The 18,065-nt window shown below is 35.1% G+C and overlaps 1 protein-coding gene across 1 annotated transcript; it reads left to right on the top strand.

The window, feature by feature from the left end:
* The first annotated feature begins 3,997 nt into the window (after positions 1-3,997).
* tctn2 (tectonic family member 2) lies at positions 3,998-17,896 on the top strand. The gene is made up of 18 exons (XM_067440267.1): positions 3,998-4,347; positions 4,678-4,791; positions 5,172-5,245; positions 8,114-8,315; positions 8,829-8,929; positions 9,563-9,762; positions 9,877-9,997; positions 10,078-10,216; positions 10,510-10,590; positions 11,330-11,443; positions 11,544-11,618; positions 11,734-11,823; positions 11,899-12,016; positions 12,114-12,217; positions 15,255-15,402; positions 15,554-15,697; positions 15,984-16,072; positions 17,676-17,896. Exons 1-18 carry the CDS (start codon positions 4,263-4,265, stop codon positions 17,789-17,791), a joined length of 2,115 nt encoding a protein of 704 aa, XP_067296368.1. The 5' UTR covers positions 3,998-4,262; the 3' UTR covers positions 17,792-17,896.
* The last annotated feature ends 169 nt before the right edge of the window (positions 17,897-18,065 follow it).

Genomic DNA, 18,065 nt, shown 5'->3' with positions numbered 1-18,065 from the left:
AGCTTGAAGGACTGCATTCCTGCGGTTTGGCAAGGATTCATACAATTTATTGATGAAGTCATCAGGAATAGCTAAGAAAGCAGTCTTGCATGCCTCCCAGAGTTCATCAATATTCTTTGGTTTCGTCTTCCATGCGTCCTCTTTCATCCTACCCCACATATGCTCAATGATGTTCATGTCTGGTGACTGGGCTGGCCAATCCTGGAGCATCTTGATCTTCTTCGCCTTGAGGAACTTTGATGTGGAGATGGAAGTATGCGATGGAGCACCGTCCTGCTGCAGAATTTGGCCTCTTTTATGGTTGGGAATATAAGAGGTAGCTAAGATTTCTTGGTATTTTAGACTATTGATGTTGCCTTCCACCCTGCAGATCTCTCGCACACCCCCATACTGGATGTAACCCCAGACCATGATTTTTCCGCCACAAAACTTCACTGTTTTCTGGGTGAATCTCTGATCCATTCTGGCTCCAGTAGGTCTCCTACAATATTTGCGGTGACTGTGGTGTAATTCAACAGAAGATTCATCTGAAAAATCCACCTTCTGCCACTTTTCCAGCATCCATCCTTTTAGCAGGCTGTGGGCCTTGGCAAATGCCACACGGTTTTTCAATTGTCTTTTCTTTAGTGCTGGCTTCTGGGCACTGATTCGACCATGGAGGCCATTTCGAGACAGAATCCGACAAACTGTTCTGGTTGACACAGGGACTTCAGGTGACCAGGTCTCGTGGAGCTCTGCTGCAGTGGAAAATGGGCTGGCCTTGGATTTTCGAGCCAACAAACGGTCCTCTCGAGCAGTTGTCTTGCGGGGTCTGCCTGACCTGGGCTTGTCAAAAACGTCTCCAGTCTCTTCAAAAAATGTTTTCATCCTCTGTACTTGACGCTGAGACACATTGAAGGTGTCTGCCACATCAGCAGTGGATCTGGTCTTCAGCCTCTTGATAATCAAAACTTTAATCTCTGGGTGAATCTTAGGCATGTTTGCAGAGGTCTAGTTGCAGTTGATGTGAAGGTCTAGCGTACTGGGGTTCTTTTTATACAAACTTGAGACCTAATTGATTCATTATTAGTCACAGGTGAAGCTCATATGACAAGGTGACAACACTTATGTCTTTGCAAAAATTGACTCAATGGGCTTTACCAAGCTGTGAATATTAGAATACTTTTTGAAAGTTTATTTTTTCACTGAAACATTATCACAAAAGCTGGTGGGATTAAAATGAGCCATTTCTTGTAAAAAAAAATCTTGATTAGAAATATATTTCAGCGGCACTTTAGGTCAATTTGTACACAAGCAACAAGACTTTTGTCAGGGACTGTATACTACAAACACTTGTGCATTAAGACTCCATAGATTTTATACAATGTAAAAAGATATATATATATATATATATATATATATATATATATATATATATATATATATATATATATATATATATATATATATTCTGATGTAAACCATGCTGTTCTCTTTGTGAAGATATAGTAAAGTGTAATTTATTCCTGTGATCAAAGCTGAATTTATCATCATTACTCCAGTCGTCAGTGTCACATGATCCTTCACTAATCATTCTCATGAGGATCTGATGATCAACACACATTTATGATTATATCAGTTGTGCTGCTCTGCTGCTTAATTTTTGTGGAAACCATCTAAACATTCGTGGTAAAATTAAAAAAGAGAGAAATTAATATTTTTGTTGATCAGACATGCATTAAATTGATCACAAGTTATATTTTTAATATTACAAAAGATAACAATTTATTTAATAAATGCAAATAAATGCTGTCCATTGAACTTTCTATTCATCAAAGAATCCTGAAAAATAACATAGGCTATCATGGTTTTTACATTTTTAAGCAGCACAACTGTTTTCAACACAGATGATAATCATAAATGTGTCTTGATTATAAAATCCTCATATGAGAATGATTAGTGAATGCTCATGTGACACTGAAGACTGGAGTAATGATGTTAAATTCAGCTTTGATCACAGGAATAAAGTACTATATATTCACATAGGAAAAAAAGCTGTTTTAAATTGTAATAATATTTCAAAATATTACTGTTTTAACTATTTTTTATTACATAAATGCAGCCTTGGTGAGCAGAAGATACTAAACATTAAAAGCTGCATTATTCATATGATAGGCCTACTTTATTGTCAATAGCCTACATTGAGATGACTTGAAAAACACACATAAAGCATATATTGTCGCACTCGTCTGATTGTCGTCGTCACGTTTCATCACTCATAACGATTGTTTTCCTTCAGCTGTAGCTCCAGCGTGACTGGATATTAGCCTACGTTTACTACGAATACACTTTTGACATTCTGTGAGGGCGCCCTCCTCATATTTAGATGCGAATAAAATGACAGGTCATGCATAAATTATTTTTTGTCTCTGAATTTAAATCTTGATGTATTCACATTGGTTTCTATGTAAATACACTTGCCTGTGACTTCAAGAAGCGCGTTATCAACCGAGATTAAAGAAAGCTGTCTTTAGCGTCCCTGTTAACTTGCCCGCCGCCGCGCAGGGTAACGTCGGTCCCAATCCCGCTCGGAGCGGGTCGACTATCGGTGAGACCCAGTAAAAGTGCGGGGAACGAAAATACATTTTATTAAAAGTGAGGGGGACACGTTCCCCTGCGTAATCTACGCCCATGCCCATGTCATTATCATAGACTGGTCATTATACACATTTGTCCTCATATGTCACAAAAACTTGCACACACACACACGCACTCACGCACAATGGCAGCTAATGACATCATCGTTGTGACATATACCTAATTTGTCCTACCTAACATCTTTCTCTGTTTAAAAAAATTAAAACATTAATTCTTGCTTTTGCAGCTTTACCCTTTATCAAATCAAGCCACGTTGTGTGATCTTTTTATTAAATTTTTTTCTTCTTCTGTTTGTTTGTTCTATTTGGATTTAATCACATTGATGCATTTAATAAATAATTGACAAACAAAATTATTGGTGCGATTGTCTTCTTTATGTAATGTTCTGACTTTTTAGACGTGATATATGCATGCAGTTTTTGTAACTGATTATCAGATCCCAAGGCTTATATTATATTATGTTTTAAAATATTTACAGTCAGACTACAGTTATTTTTACTTGATTACATATTACTCACAAAATGGCAGTAAATTCACATAATTTTATATTTATGTGGCGAGATTAAATTAATTAAGTTAATAAATATATAAATAAATAAGTTAATAATTAAGTCAATAATCTAAACACATTTGCAGGTTCTTATGTTGGATAATGGTCACATGACATGCAGGTATTTACACTTTTTTTAGTGTTTTATTTAAAGGGATAGTTCACACAAAAATGAAAATTAGCCCATGATTTACTCACCCTCAAGTCATCCTAGGTGTATATCACATTTTTCTTTAAGATGAATAAAAGCAGAGTTATATTAAAAAAGTCCTGGCTAATCCAAGCTTAATAAGCTTTTTAAGTTATTTTTTATTTTTATTTTAAAATTTTATTGTTGCTTTTTTGTTTTTGAAGTTCAAAAAATGCATCTGTCCGTCAAATAACGTGCTCCACACGACTCTGGGAGGTTAATAAATGCCCTGTGAAGTGAATTGATACGTTTGTGTAATATCCATATTTAATTTAAAAAAAAGTGAAGTTCTGGCCAATTGCCAAAAATGCATCAGTTCACTTCAGAAGGCATTTATTAACCTCACAGAGCCGTGATGAGCATGTTATTTGATGGACAGATCAATTTTTATGGCCTTCAAAAACAGAACAACAATCCCTGCCATTATAAAGCTTGGATTAGCCAGGACTTTTTAAATGTAACTCCATTTTTATTCATCTGAAAAAAGAATGTCATATACAACACCTTTGAATTGAGGGTGAGTAAATCATGGGTTAATTTTCAATTTTGGGTGAACTATCGCTTTAATAACAATTTTGTAACCAAGTGAACTTGAAAGGTTCCCAAAAGCGAACCTTTTATTAAGTCCTTAAATAAAATGAATTACAGTCATTGTAAGCTAACCCTGTCCCTAATAGACAACTTTTGTTTTGTAGTCCATAAAGACATTATTTAGCGTCTCTGTAAAGGAAATTCCGTCTGACACAGACTGTAAAAAAATACAGACAGTCGACATTAGCAACAGTGTGCTAAACGCCACTGAGCGGCGCTAATGAGCTGATCTGTGTGGAGCGTCCAGCACACACGAAGAAGAGGAGTAATCATATCAACCATCAACGCCACAATATGACACAATTTTCAGGCTCACACGTATTTCATTTTATGTGTATAATTATTATGCTCTTAAATGACGGGACTCTTTGTAATGTTGGTAAGTGAGCTTTGAACAAATTAAATAACAGTAAGAAAATCTGCGAACATAACAACAAAAACTATGCCAGCTAACTTTAGCTGGATAAATGCTAGCAAACATCTTGTTGCCATGGAGAAACGCAAGCCTGAAATTTATATTAATAATCTAAATTAAACATGTATTCATCAATGACTCCATATATATATATATATATATATATATATATATATATATATATATATATATATATATATATATATATATATATATATATATATATATACACAGTCAATCGTAATATACATCTGAAATTAGTAGGGAAAATATTAATGATTATGATTATTTCAGTGTTTCAACCTGCGTTTATCCTGGCATCTGGTCCAAGAATATCTTCATTTCTGGTCGGAAACGTGTCTGGCATTTCCTTCAGCCTCAGTGCTGTTTCATCCTCAAATGCAACAGGTAGACAATTACTACAGCATTTCTATTCAAACACCCAACTTATGACAACTACACACATAGGTAATACTTTACAGTAATGTTCTATTTGTTAATTTTATTCAATGAATTAAAGGGATAGTTCACCCCAAAATTAAAATTCTGTCATCATTTACTCACCCTCAAGTTGTTCCAAACCAATTAATTTCCTACTTCTTCTATTTCCTAGTTCTTCAATTTTTGGGTGAACTATCCCTATAACTAAAAATCAGCAATACATTTAGAATGAGTTAGTTCATGTTGACTAATGAATTAAATAATGCTAACAAGTTGTACCTTATTCTAAAGTGTTACCCATGCATACTGTAATATTTGAACTTCAATAAATGTTTTCACTACTTTAGGTAGCATCCCATCGTCATCTTGTATGCCGGTTTATCAAACACAGTGGAATCTTTCATATGAATTAATTGGAAAGGTAAGTTGTCAAATAATATAGTAGGGCAGTACTGTTTAATAAATCTCCATCTTCATTCTGTTTAGAAGTTACTCAAAATCACCGTTGTATCAATTATACAATCGTAATACTCAAGTAAATCTACAGATATGGTTATGGAAATCAAGTAAAAGTAAAAGTAAAAGTTGCTCATAAGAAAAATACTCAAGTAAAAGTATTAAAGTAACTGATATTATAAGTACTTAAGTATTACAAGTACAGGTACATTTTGTAACAGTGGAAACCTTACTGAGATTAATCTGTGTAAGGGTATGTAAAAGTTATTAAAGGGATTGTACACACACACACACACACACACACACACACACACACACTTTATTCTGTTTATTCTGTCATCATTTACTGACCCTCATGTTGTTCCAAACCTGTATGAATTTCTGTTTTCTGGAAACACTCAAGAAGAGAAGAAAAACTTTTTTCCCCATGCAATGAAAGTGAAAGCGGTCCAAAAGAACACATAACCCCCATGACTTTCATTGTATTGACTAAACAAAAAACAAAAAAAACACCACTTCATGAACCAGTTTGATAAATTTAAAGGAACCAAAATGACCAAAAGATTGGGAACTGGATATCGCTTCGACCGATCAGAAAATACTGCTTTCTGTTATTTTTTGCACTTTGCAGCTGCAAATGTCTGGACAAATGTATCAGAGTAAAAGTATACATTTTCTCTTTAATATGTAGTAAAGTATAAGTAAAAGTTGTACTTCGTTACTATACACCACTGCTCAAAATCAGCAACATGGAAAATGTATGTAACATGGAAAGAATTTCCAACAGTTAATAAGCATAAACAACACAGCAGGCAAATTGACTTGTAAAGTCCCCAGTGAAATAACAGGAAAATGCAATCTGTATTATTAACTTTTATTCCAGTCAACCTGCAACAAGCAGGGTGTGCTCACCTACGCATTACATTTTTGTGCATGACTGAAATTTCCCCTTCTGTTTCCCTGTTTAGCCTTAATCAGGGAAATAGTCTGTAGAGAGATGCATATTATGAGCTCCAGAACTTACCCAGGTATTAATAATAATCTTTTGAGCAATTTCTTAGTGATTAGAAATGATAAATTGCTTTCCTTTCTATTTCTTTGGGCCCCTCATCACAGGGGTTTGCATGATGTGTTTGCGTAGCAGTTGCTTTAGAGTTTAATAGAGCATTCAAACAGACAGTAATCAAAATAAAGTCGTTTTTTAAATAAATGACTTTTTGTGGTAAATCTGTTGTGAAATGGCACTTTCTTGTAAGTTGCTATGGTAAGAAAATATCTTCTAAAAAGTATCTTCTAGGGTATGTAAGATTTTTATAGTCACAATTTAGTTTAGGGTCCAATTTGCCTCAATAAACTCCTCCTTATTAATAGTTAGTAAGGTAGTTGTTAAGTTTAAGGGGTGTAGAATAGGGTCATACAGAATAAAGCATTAATATGTGCTTTATAAGTACTAATAAACAGCCAATATTCCAGTAATATACATGATAATAACTACTTAATAGTAAGAACTGCACACTACACTTAAGTAAAAAAAAAAAAAAACTTTTATTGAGCAAAGATGCATTAAATTGATCAAAAGTGACATTAAAGATATTTATAATGTTACAAAATGTCAAATCTATGCTTATCTGTTGACATTTTTATTTATCAAAGAATCCATTGTTTCCACAAAAATCTGAAGCACAACTGTTCATAAGAAACTATACAAAATGTTGTTTTGAGGTGCAAATCAGTATATTAGAATAATTTCTAAAGGATTCAATGTATATATGATATAAACAGAAAACAGTTATTTTAAATTGTAATAATAATTCACAATATTGCAGTTTTTATTCTATATTTGACCAAATAATTATTTGGGAGCATAAAGAAACATTGCTTCAGCTCATCGTATGGAAAGGACTTTCTTTAAATTTGAACATTCATATCCATTGTTTACGCGGAAATTAGAATCATTTAATTGTGGAAGAATGATCCGTTTGACTTCAATAGACACGATTGGAATATCCCTGACATTCAAGTTTGACAAACTGCAATGACACAACGTATGTCACATACCACTTGCAAACTTGCCGTAGGAGTTTAGAAGCGTGATTATTAAGGGATTCGCCTCAAGCAGTCATGACCAGAAGGAGCAGCTCAACTACACATTTTAACAGCTTGGTTACTCCCAGATATTCCTATTTTTCACAGTATTCCTCCTCACGCTAAATGAGGTATTGAGTTCTTTTGTAGAAGGGCTTCTCAAACAGCCCAAGGCTCATAGTTCCTCAGAACCGATCTTGAAAAACAGCTCATTATACACTACCATTCAAACGTTTGGGGTGGGTAAGATTTACAATAAGGTTACATTTGTGCAAATTAATTATTAAATTGTTCTAAATGTAAAATAATAGCAAAGTCCACACCGCAGCTTATAAACGCTAATGGCACCAAGAAACAATATCTTTGATATCACTTTCAGAACAATTTTTTTTCCAGTTGATGAAAGATAAAAGTATTGACAACCAATCAGAATCCATCCTGCTTTAAAGAGCTTGAGCATTTAAAGCAGCAGACGACAATCCTTCAGTGCGAGCTTACAATAAACAGAATGATATCGTCTGCTGGTGTGGATGCTAATATAGTTATACTTGGTGTGAACGAGACTTTCATTTCTTAAATAAAATTTTTGCTGACCCCAACATTTTTTAAGGTATTGTGTATGATATTAATTTCAAAGAGGAATGCCCACATTTATACATTGGATAAAACGAGGCAAAACACTTGCCATACTGGACCTTTGCATTATTGAATACCAATATATTCTCTCTGTTGATTTCCAATATATCAGAATGCATTCCTGGTGCGACTGAGTCTCAACCGTAGTCTGCAGCTGTGTGGGAATGAAACATCTGTCCTGGACTGCTGCCTGGATCCGCTCTGTCTCCAGGAGACTCTCCTTGTGTCTGCATGTGCTGATGACACCCTAAAAGCCTCACTCATTATACAGACCCATATTTATGCCCAGATCTTCCCCGACAAACCCCCTTCTGGTTAGTGTCTCTTTTCATGCTACTGAATATTAAGTGTTGTAGTACAACCTAGTGATTTTTAGTACCATGGTGGTGCTGTCATTGTTGTTTTAGTAGTCAAGTCACATCACCTTGTGTCAAATGTGTCAATTATAAAATATTAGGCCAAATCGGCTATAAAGCACTATCAAAGTACCACCAAATTCCATGGTTTATTTAATATTGCATGCTGTCACTGAAACATTTTTGTTTAAATGTATTAACTTAGCATTAATTTGAGGAACATCTCAAGCATGGTGCTAATAATAGCAAGGTCTTGGGTTCAGTTCCCTGGGAATGCATAAAAAATACTTTTAATGCAATAAAAATCACTTCAGATAAAGGTGTCCGCCAAATGCATGTAATCTTGGCATTGCTATCTGAGACCATCATACCATGGTACCACTATATTACTTTTTTTTATAGAGGAATCTTAGATAAATTAAATATGTTCATGTTTCTTGCATTATATCATGCATATTTGATTTTTTGCAGAAAATAAAACGGCTATTCCCAACCAAGTGTTTCAGCCTCTCGGCAGCTGTCCATGTGATGTTTCCTTTGGCGAGTGTGACATACGCTGCTGTTGTGACCAGGTAATAATTAAAGCTTGGAGAAAGTTTAGTCTATTAGGGAAACATATTTAATAATGGTGTGTAGACAGTTGAACATCTATCTCTAATTCATCAGTCCTTTTCAGTGGGATTTGGCTGTTGATCCTTTGCTAAACCCTGCATTAAATTAGGCATGAAACAGAAGTTGCGATAGTCTTTTCATCCCTATTTTGATGTATATCTGAGTGAAACGGCTTCTTAAATAAGACAGGGCTTGATTTTGTCCATGAGGAATTAATTGGATGGTTGGATGTTTGTGGTTTGCTATTGGTCAGTATCATGTGAGAGACAGGCTGTCGCGCCTTCGTGCCAGTAAACAATAAACAAGAAGAATTATCCATTTTGATTTCATAGTGACTTTAATAACACAGCCTACCTTAGCAGCTGTTACTGTGTAGTTTAATAGTTTCATTAAAGAAAAAAATATTTGCAGTGTTACAATTCATTCCAGCCCTCATAAGAATAATATCCAACATTTTACTAAAAAAAATCAGGTTGGTCATCGAAATCTACAGTTAATTTCTAGGGTATGCTTTGTAAATGTTTTGTAAACATCAACAGAGAGATGCATGATACATTCTTAGTTTATTTATGATTGTATATTTCCTCTTTTAGGACTGTTCTCAAGAAGTTCAGCAGTTGTTTGCGACTCAGTGTATTCCTGGACCATTTGGGGGAAGTTTCATTCCTGTTTCAGATTATCAGTGCTCAGCTCAGTCCTCTGAAAATGACCCCGATTGGTTCCCCTTTCTCTGTGTCACCTCCCCCATGGACAACAGCCCCTTTCTGGGACTTTTCTACGATGGTCAGACAGTGTAAGAAGTGGAAGTTTTTCAGTGCATTATCTTCTAGACAGTTTCAGTTTCAGTTCCAGTTCATGATCCTTCAGAAATAATTCAAACTTTCTAAATTTACATGGGTTTTTACAGCTTCCCAAAGCCCAGTCCATCATTTCAAGCCCCGCCGATGACAGCTGCTGTACCTCCCATTAACTACCGCCAGGGGGATCCAATATTCACTAAGGATGACCAATACTTCACCATCCCACAGGTTAGATAACACTGCTAGTGTATGACTCTGTTTATATGAGTGCACGCATTCATGCATGTGTGTATCTGTCCTCTGAGCAGAACTCTGGACTGGGCCAGTGTGCAGACAATGCTCCAGTGGCATTTTTGGAAAACTTTGAGTCTCAGTGTGTGATAAGGCTGCAGTCCTGTCCACCACCATCTGATGACCTGAGGGTGGATGTTAAAGATGGACGGGGAGGTAGATATTCAATATGACAGTTTATTTGCTTTCCTCAACCAAACACAAGAAAATAATCCACATATTACAACATAATACAATATGCAGCATGATGCTGTAGATACTATTGGATCAAACATACTATCAGTACCCACGATTCTTATCTTATTTTTTAAATAAAAAAGGTCTCCAAATCTAACGATATGCTTTATATATGTAAATATATCTTATGAATCTACTGATCGTGCTCTCTTTTTGAGTATGCATGCAAATATGCATATGTGAGACTGTTCATATGTATGCACTCCCTTCAGATGCGGTCACAGTCAGCGTTGTGGATGAAGTAGCCGATGACCTTAGATTATTTCTGTCAAATTCTCTTGAGCCCATCTCTGGTCAGTTGCATTTATATTTTCAGCAGTTATTTATATAAATATATATATTTAAATAGTAACTATATGTTGAAGTTGTCCTAATAATCAATATTAAAATCTAGTGTATTGTGCATTTGATTATTAATACAGTATTAAATATCAAAAATGTACACTAGCATTCAAAAGTTTGGGGTCAGTAAAGAAAAAAAGAACAAAAGAAAAAAAGAAGAAGAAATCAATAATTTATTTTCAGAGGTTACTACAATGTTTCAAAGTTTCAATGTTTCAAAACATGTTTCAATGTTTCAAAGTTACTACAATGTTTCAAAAGATTTACATTTCAAATAAATATTGTTCTTTTACACAACTGGTTTCAACATTGATAATAATCAAAAATGTTTCTTAAGCAGCAAATCATCATATTAGAATGATTTCTGAAGGATCATGTGATGCTGAAGCCTGGATAGAGGATATCCTGTAATACAGGAATAAATTGCATTATAATGTGTATAATATATAATATTATATAATATTTAACAGTATTACTGTTTTATATTTGCAGTCTTGGTGAGCTTAAGAGACTTCTTTCATTAAAGATAGTTACAAACCTTACCAACCCCAAACATTTGAAGGGTAGTGTGCATATCAAATAATAATACAGAAAATGTGACAACATTTCTCTTTTAGTAACATTGTAGACACTATGGAATGGACATTATATGTAAAGTTGGAACTTTTTCTTTGTATAATTGTTTTTTAGAGCCACAACAGTGTGATAATGTCGTTGTGGCCTTGCGTTACACTCTTTACTGGAAAGAGAATGGCCTCTCTGCCATTACTGTGAAACGGATCACTGCAAACATCACTCTACCGGGTGAGTCTTCCTGTTGACTCTTACAGTATGACACACCTCTTCACTGTTTTTCTTATGGAATACATCTTTGATTGTTTTTTTAATCTTACCTCCTATCTAGTATCTTTGACCAGAAGATATTCTGCAGTGTTTGTGAACGGAAATGAAACGTCTCAACCAAACTCGGGCAATACAGGTTAAAGCGACTCCCATAATGCACCAACTTCAGATGCGCAGGAACAGTTGATCCAAAAAACGTATCCAAGAGTTGGGCAGATATCATTTATTATGCATTGCTATTGTTTGGACAGGTTACCTGGTGAAGAGGCCAGTGATTGGTGGCATTTTGGACTCTACTACAGAAATTATACAGAGGGCCCAGATCAATCTCTGGCAGCCAGGTAGTGTAGCATATCCATATTTATCCATACAGGACTACATAAAAATATGACTTTGATCCTTTTGGTCCTCTGGAGGTGGAGATGGTCTGTGCTCTTCTGCTGAACTGAGACCAGCTCTGTTCGGAATCAACTCCACATCAGGCTGTATGATTCCTGTGAGTTTGCTGAATGTGACACAGTGCAGCCAGTTGAGGTAAGTAACTGCAGATGTTTTTTTGAACACAATATAAGAGAATCTTATCGAACAGTTTAATTTGACATAAATCTTTATTTTGCGTGTCATTTCACAGAGAAACGGTGCGTGCTGTCCTAGCTGAATTAGTGACTGCTACACTCGTTTCCACAACAGGAAAACCAAACTTTTCGAACCTAGTGGATTGGGTCAACATTACTAGTGAGCACAACATTATATAATTGTCTCTAATGTGTATAATATATCAAGTTGAGTCTATATATACCTAATCTTATAAACTACACAGTTGCAGCAGTTTAATAAATGAAATATATTTTATACTCAGCAAGGATGTATTAAAAGTGTTTACTATACTTGAGAGTAAAGACATTTATAATGTTACACAAAATGTATATTTAAAATGCTGTTCTTTTGAATGTTCTATACAAATAATCCTCAAAATAATGCATCACGGTTCCCAAAAAAATATTAAGCAACTGTTTTAAACATGGATGAATAGGAATATTAGATTAAAGGCGGGCATACACTGTGTGAATTCAGACACTCGGGAGGTTGTGAGATTTTGCAGACACTACGAGTCAGTTAATTTGATCATCGCATCAAATCAGCTGGTACACGGCATGACTGTTTGCACGAGTAGTATGAAGCTGCAGACTCTGAGCCTGCATCCACAGTCCCGCACTCAGAGTCCCGCATTCTCAGACCCCTCGTTTTTAAGAAACAGCGCCTCCTGCTGTTCTGAAGACCGTACAACATCCTTATCCAAATAAGATGTATTATTACGGTGTCGTGATATGTGATATTATATTGCTACAATGTTTTTTTAATTCCAATTCATATTTTATCAATTTGATATCTGGAATCCAAAGCAAAACTCAAACAAGAATAGACAAAACACCAATAATAAACAAATCTATACAATTCAAAAATTGTATTACTAACTGTAAACTGTATTATTTACAGTAGTTATTATTTCACCTTATGCAATTGAAGATGCAAAGTACAGTCACTAACACAATTCTTTCTTCCTTTTTTCTTTGCTTTGTCCTGTTTACCGCCATATGATGTTTAGTTGATAGTTAAAGTACAGATTTGTTTATTATTGATGTTTTGTCTATTCTTGTGTGATTTATGCTTTGCATTCCAGATATAAAAAAATATGGTTTTGTAATGTTAGCATTGCGTATAATATGTTAATTAGACCATTAGCATGAGAACCTGAAAGAAATATTGAACAAAAAAAAGAATTGTAGCGATATATCACATAATATTTTTCAGAGGATAGTTCAATCTGTAATTGTATTTTGTCCATCAGTAATTTTCTTTCAATTGCCCACACTCTTTATTAAATAAATAAATAAATCTACTGCGTACTTAGTCAGAGAAAACAATGACATCTTTTGGGAATGCAAAGATGTTTGCAAAAGCGTTATTTTTTGTAAATTTATTTTTTAAATGAAACGATAACGTAATATTGCATCTTATTTGGATATGGGTGTTATACGATCTTCAGAACAGCAGGAGGCGCTGTTTCTTAAAAACGAGGGGTCTGAGAATGCGGGACTGTGGATGCAGGCTCCGAGTCTGCAGCTTCATAATGTTGGAGTGCACCGCGAGCCGGTGGCGATCACACAAGCTTTCGTGTTAAACACAGACACCGGAGCTTTCAATGTTGCTGCTATAGTTTCAGATACAAAAAAATAAAGAAAAAAGGTGTGCAAATGATTTGTTAAAAAGAAGAGAACAGTAGCCATTCCTTTCAACCGAAACTCCCAGAGGGAGAGAGAAGGGTGCGCGTGAGAGAGAGAAAGAGTGTGTGTGTGTGTGTGTGTGAACGCTGTATGTTTGCAGCCACTGAGCTAATAATACTCATAGATTGAGCCTATGTGATGTGCGTGTGCATGATTTGGCCATAGGGGACAGTCATATGCTGGTAAAAATCGGGCCGACTCCCCAAACTTTTTAAACATGCTTAAAAATTATCGTACAGTCGGGAGGTGCTCTTAACGTGCTCGTCTCGTCTCGTATTTCCTCTCAAATGCTGCGAGCCGCAATCAAATGTTTTAGATCTTTTCATTTTAGATGTGTTATTTAGTTATATATTTCAGTACAAACATTTATAATATGGCTCAAATGTTGGGGAATTTAACAGAGTATTTATCGTAATGTACTTTTAAATAAAATAAACAAATAATGTCTGAACGATATCTCAGGCTGCTCTTCATATATAGCAGAAGTGACGTTATACAACATTGGAAACACCCTAAGATCATGAAATACTGAAGATTAGTGAATACATTGGAATTGGAATACATTGTTTAAAAGTAACAGTTATTTTAAATTGTAATACTATTTCACAATATTAAAGTTTTTACTGTATTTTTGATTTAACAAACTCAGACTGGGTGAGCTTCTTTCAGAAACATAAAAATGGATTTTAAGTAGTAGTTACTGCCGATTCTACTGATTTAAGTCAGTGATTCTCATTTTTTTTTTGCTGCAAGACTGGCCATTTTCCAAGATAATATTCAAAGGCCTGTCTAAGCTGATATGTACCTCTAGCCAGGGACGGATTATGACACGGTCAGAAGGCCCTCTGGCCCTCCATTTCTTGCTGAGTGGGGGTGGGGGAGTGGGACAATCGGTGGAGTGCGGTGCATTGCATATGGGTTTAGCGTTGAGCACGGGAACCCCGCAGCTTGCCTGGACCCCCCTCTGCTCATGCCGTTCCAAACTTGTAAATTCTTTGTTCATCTTCAGAACACAAATAAAGGTATTTTTGATGAAATCCAAGAGCTCTCTGACCTCTCCATAGACTGCCATTTAATTATCACTTTCAAGGCCCATAAAGGTTGTAAAACCATTGTTAAAATACTCCAGTGGTTCAACCTTAATAAGGCGACAATAATTATTTTGTGTGCAAAAAACAACGAAAAATAATGATCTATTCAACAATTTCTTCTCGTTTGTGTCAACGAAGAAGGTCTTGCGGGTTTAAAACAACATGAGGGTAGTAATTAATGACAGAATTTAAATTTTGATTTAAATTTGGGGGTTAACTCTAGATTGTTAATATAGCTAAATTTAAAACTTTTTAAGATTTATTGGGTCCCCCTAGAAGTTTGCTCCCCCCAACCCACACACACACACACACACACACCGTGGTCTTCGGCCCCTGGTTGAGAGCCACTGCTTTAAATGAATGAATAAACCCTGTTTTTGCTTTTGTGCATCTCAGCATCACCGCAGAACTCCAGTCAGCCAGCAGAGGGCAGCAGTGGAGAGTGTTCTGCCGTTCCGACCCACCTCCACATCCATGTGAGGAGCGTCCTCATGGGCAGGGTGCAGGGTGTGCCTCAGGCTGTTATCACGGCAGTGGAGATTAGGTACAGGACTGCTTCATTCAACCTTGTATTGTTCTTATCATCTCACTTTACTGATAGGAAACATGATAGCTTTTCATTAATGTTTGAGCTTGATGTATGATATGCTGTTTTGAACATTTTGTTTGCCATTTATTCTTTTTCCAATTCTCAGTTTCATAGAAAAAACATGGAGGATAGAGTGTGATATGGGCAGGGAGAACCCCTGTGTAAACCCGGAGCTAATGCAAAATTTCCCAGTGACCTCTTCTGTGACCTTTACTGACAATCCTCTTAATACACAACCCCCAAGATCCAGGTGGGTCACAAACGCATACATATCATTAAGTTTGATGATAACTGTATAGATAGTTACATATTAATTTCTAAATTATTTATTAAATTTTTTTTTTTCTGATAAAAGGTACAATAAAAACAATACATTTATTTTTAAATTAAACAAGTCCCAGAAAATTATATTTCCATATTGTTTAATGTTATGCATTTCAGAAATAGTTTTTCTATTTGTTTTATCTGTTACTTGCGTATGGTAAGCGTTATTGTAAACTCGGTAAAGTTGAATTGAAGTATCTTCTCTTCTGCAGGTTCAGTATTAACTTCACAGAGTTTGACTGTGACAGGAATGATGTGTGCTGGCCTGAGCTGGCGTTCCCTCTCACGAGATACTACACTGGTGAGGGCTTGACTTTCTTACGGTTGCTAAGAGCATTAGACCGAAATACCCGTGAAAACTGACATACATCAACATCTAAAATCGCCCCCTATTTGAGGGCATAGCCGTTGGTACTGGTGTCTGAAACCATAGTGGATGTTATTGAATGCACTCATTTAATCCCACAATGCACTGCAATAACGAGTACAAACGATGTACACTAAATGTCTAGAGAATGCCCATAATGCACTGTAACGGTCGCGCTGAGTTAATTCCAGCGTCTCGCCAGAAGATGGCGCTGCAGCTAAATCGTCAATGCATTTTCCAAACTGTTGGTTCAATGTGGCACAGCATAATATCATACAGGAATAAATTCCTTTTTACTTGATTATTAAATTGTTTTATTAAGGTTTATCCATGCTAGTATATACATATATACAAATACATGCTTTTTCAGGTCAGCGTTTCTTTGTAAATCTTTGTATTACTACTTGAGCTGCCAGTTTGCTAAGTTTCAAATGATTATTAAACGGAAAGCACAAACTATGCAAAAGCAACAGCCTCTCCGGCACTCAGTGTCCAAATTCAGTCACGTGTTTTCATTCACTCCTGGACTATATTAGTGAAGTAATGTTGGCAATAGTGAATGAGGGTATAGGGGTGATTTCGAACACAGCCTCTGTCCTGTTGAAAGAGTCAGCAACACTTTATATAATATATCATTTTTGTATGCGTTGGAAACTTCTGAAATGGCATTATGTGTTCTTGTATATTTTTTAACTAGTTTATCAGTCATGTTTCGTGTATTTAGGTAGTTGATGAGAAACGTGAATCACTAACAGCAGTGTTCTGCAGTACGACATGCTATACCTCCAAAATGTTTTTTGTAATTCCTGTATGTTATTTATTTATTTGGGGATAACATAGAATATTAGTGCTTTTGCCACACTACAGATTTATTTAAGTAAGCTGCAAATAGGGAATTTAAAGACACAATTAAATATAAATAAAGATTTTTGGATTAAAATATCCTAAAACCACTAGAACAGTGTTATATGTTTTGTTGACTTGTGTACTTTTCCTTGTTTTACCGCAAGTACCGTGTATTACCATACCTAATATTGATCTAGCTTACTGCAGTGCGCAACAAATGTCTCATAGTAGCCGGCGAGTAACGTTAGTACATAATTTTCAACACGCTCAAATGTATCTAATATGATCAACAGCTCTGTATTAACTCTCATACGCTTGACCAGAAGAAGCAGAAGAGGCGACTGTGGCATAATAAAAGCTCCACTGCTGTCTAGCCGTGTCGCGCGTTTGTCTCTTATCGAAAAACTGCATATTGTGCCTTTAAATATAAAACAATGGTTTGCTTATACCAAAAAATAAATAAATAAATAAATAAATAAAAAATAAAAAAATAACCCTAACCCTATATATATATATATATATATATATATATATATATATATATATGTATTGTTGTTGTTTTTGTTTTTTGTTTGTGTTTTTTGTTTTTGTTTGTTTTTTGTTTTTTACATAAATGCTTTATTAGGTGTTACAGTTTGAATTTGATGTTTTACGTTATTTTTTAATATATATATATATATTTTTTTTGCAGGTGAGCCATATTCCCAGGCTCTGGCTAAGGGTCTTATTCTAGTGTTCTTCTTCATCGCTGCGTCTGTTTTAGGAACGCCTTGGAGACAAATCAGACAGGCATGGAACGGTGCTTGATTATGAGAGAGAGCAAGAAATAGAAAAGGAAATTATGTATCACATAAAATGTTATATTTAATTGTAAATAGCTGTAAATATATATATATATTTTCTGGTTTATACTTTTAAAAAAAATGTGTTCTGAATTATTTATTATGTTTTGTGAAATTAACTTTTGTACTTTTTTTATGTAATATTCAATGCAAAATAAAAATACATATTTTACATTTATTTGTAAAAGCAATATTTTGTTTCTTCCACAACTACTAATTGTCACATATAGTAACTATAA

The sequence above is a fragment of the Pseudorasbora parva genome, chromosome 3 (assembly GCF_024679245.1).
Source record: "Pseudorasbora parva isolate DD20220531a chromosome 3, ASM2467924v1, whole genome shotgun sequence".
In the NCBI taxonomy this organism is placed as follows: Eukaryota; Metazoa; Chordata; class Actinopteri; order Cypriniformes; family Gobionidae; genus Pseudorasbora; species Pseudorasbora parva.
The sequence above is the reverse complement of the archived record's forward strand: the minus strand, read 5'-3'. Positions and strand labels throughout refer to the sequence as shown.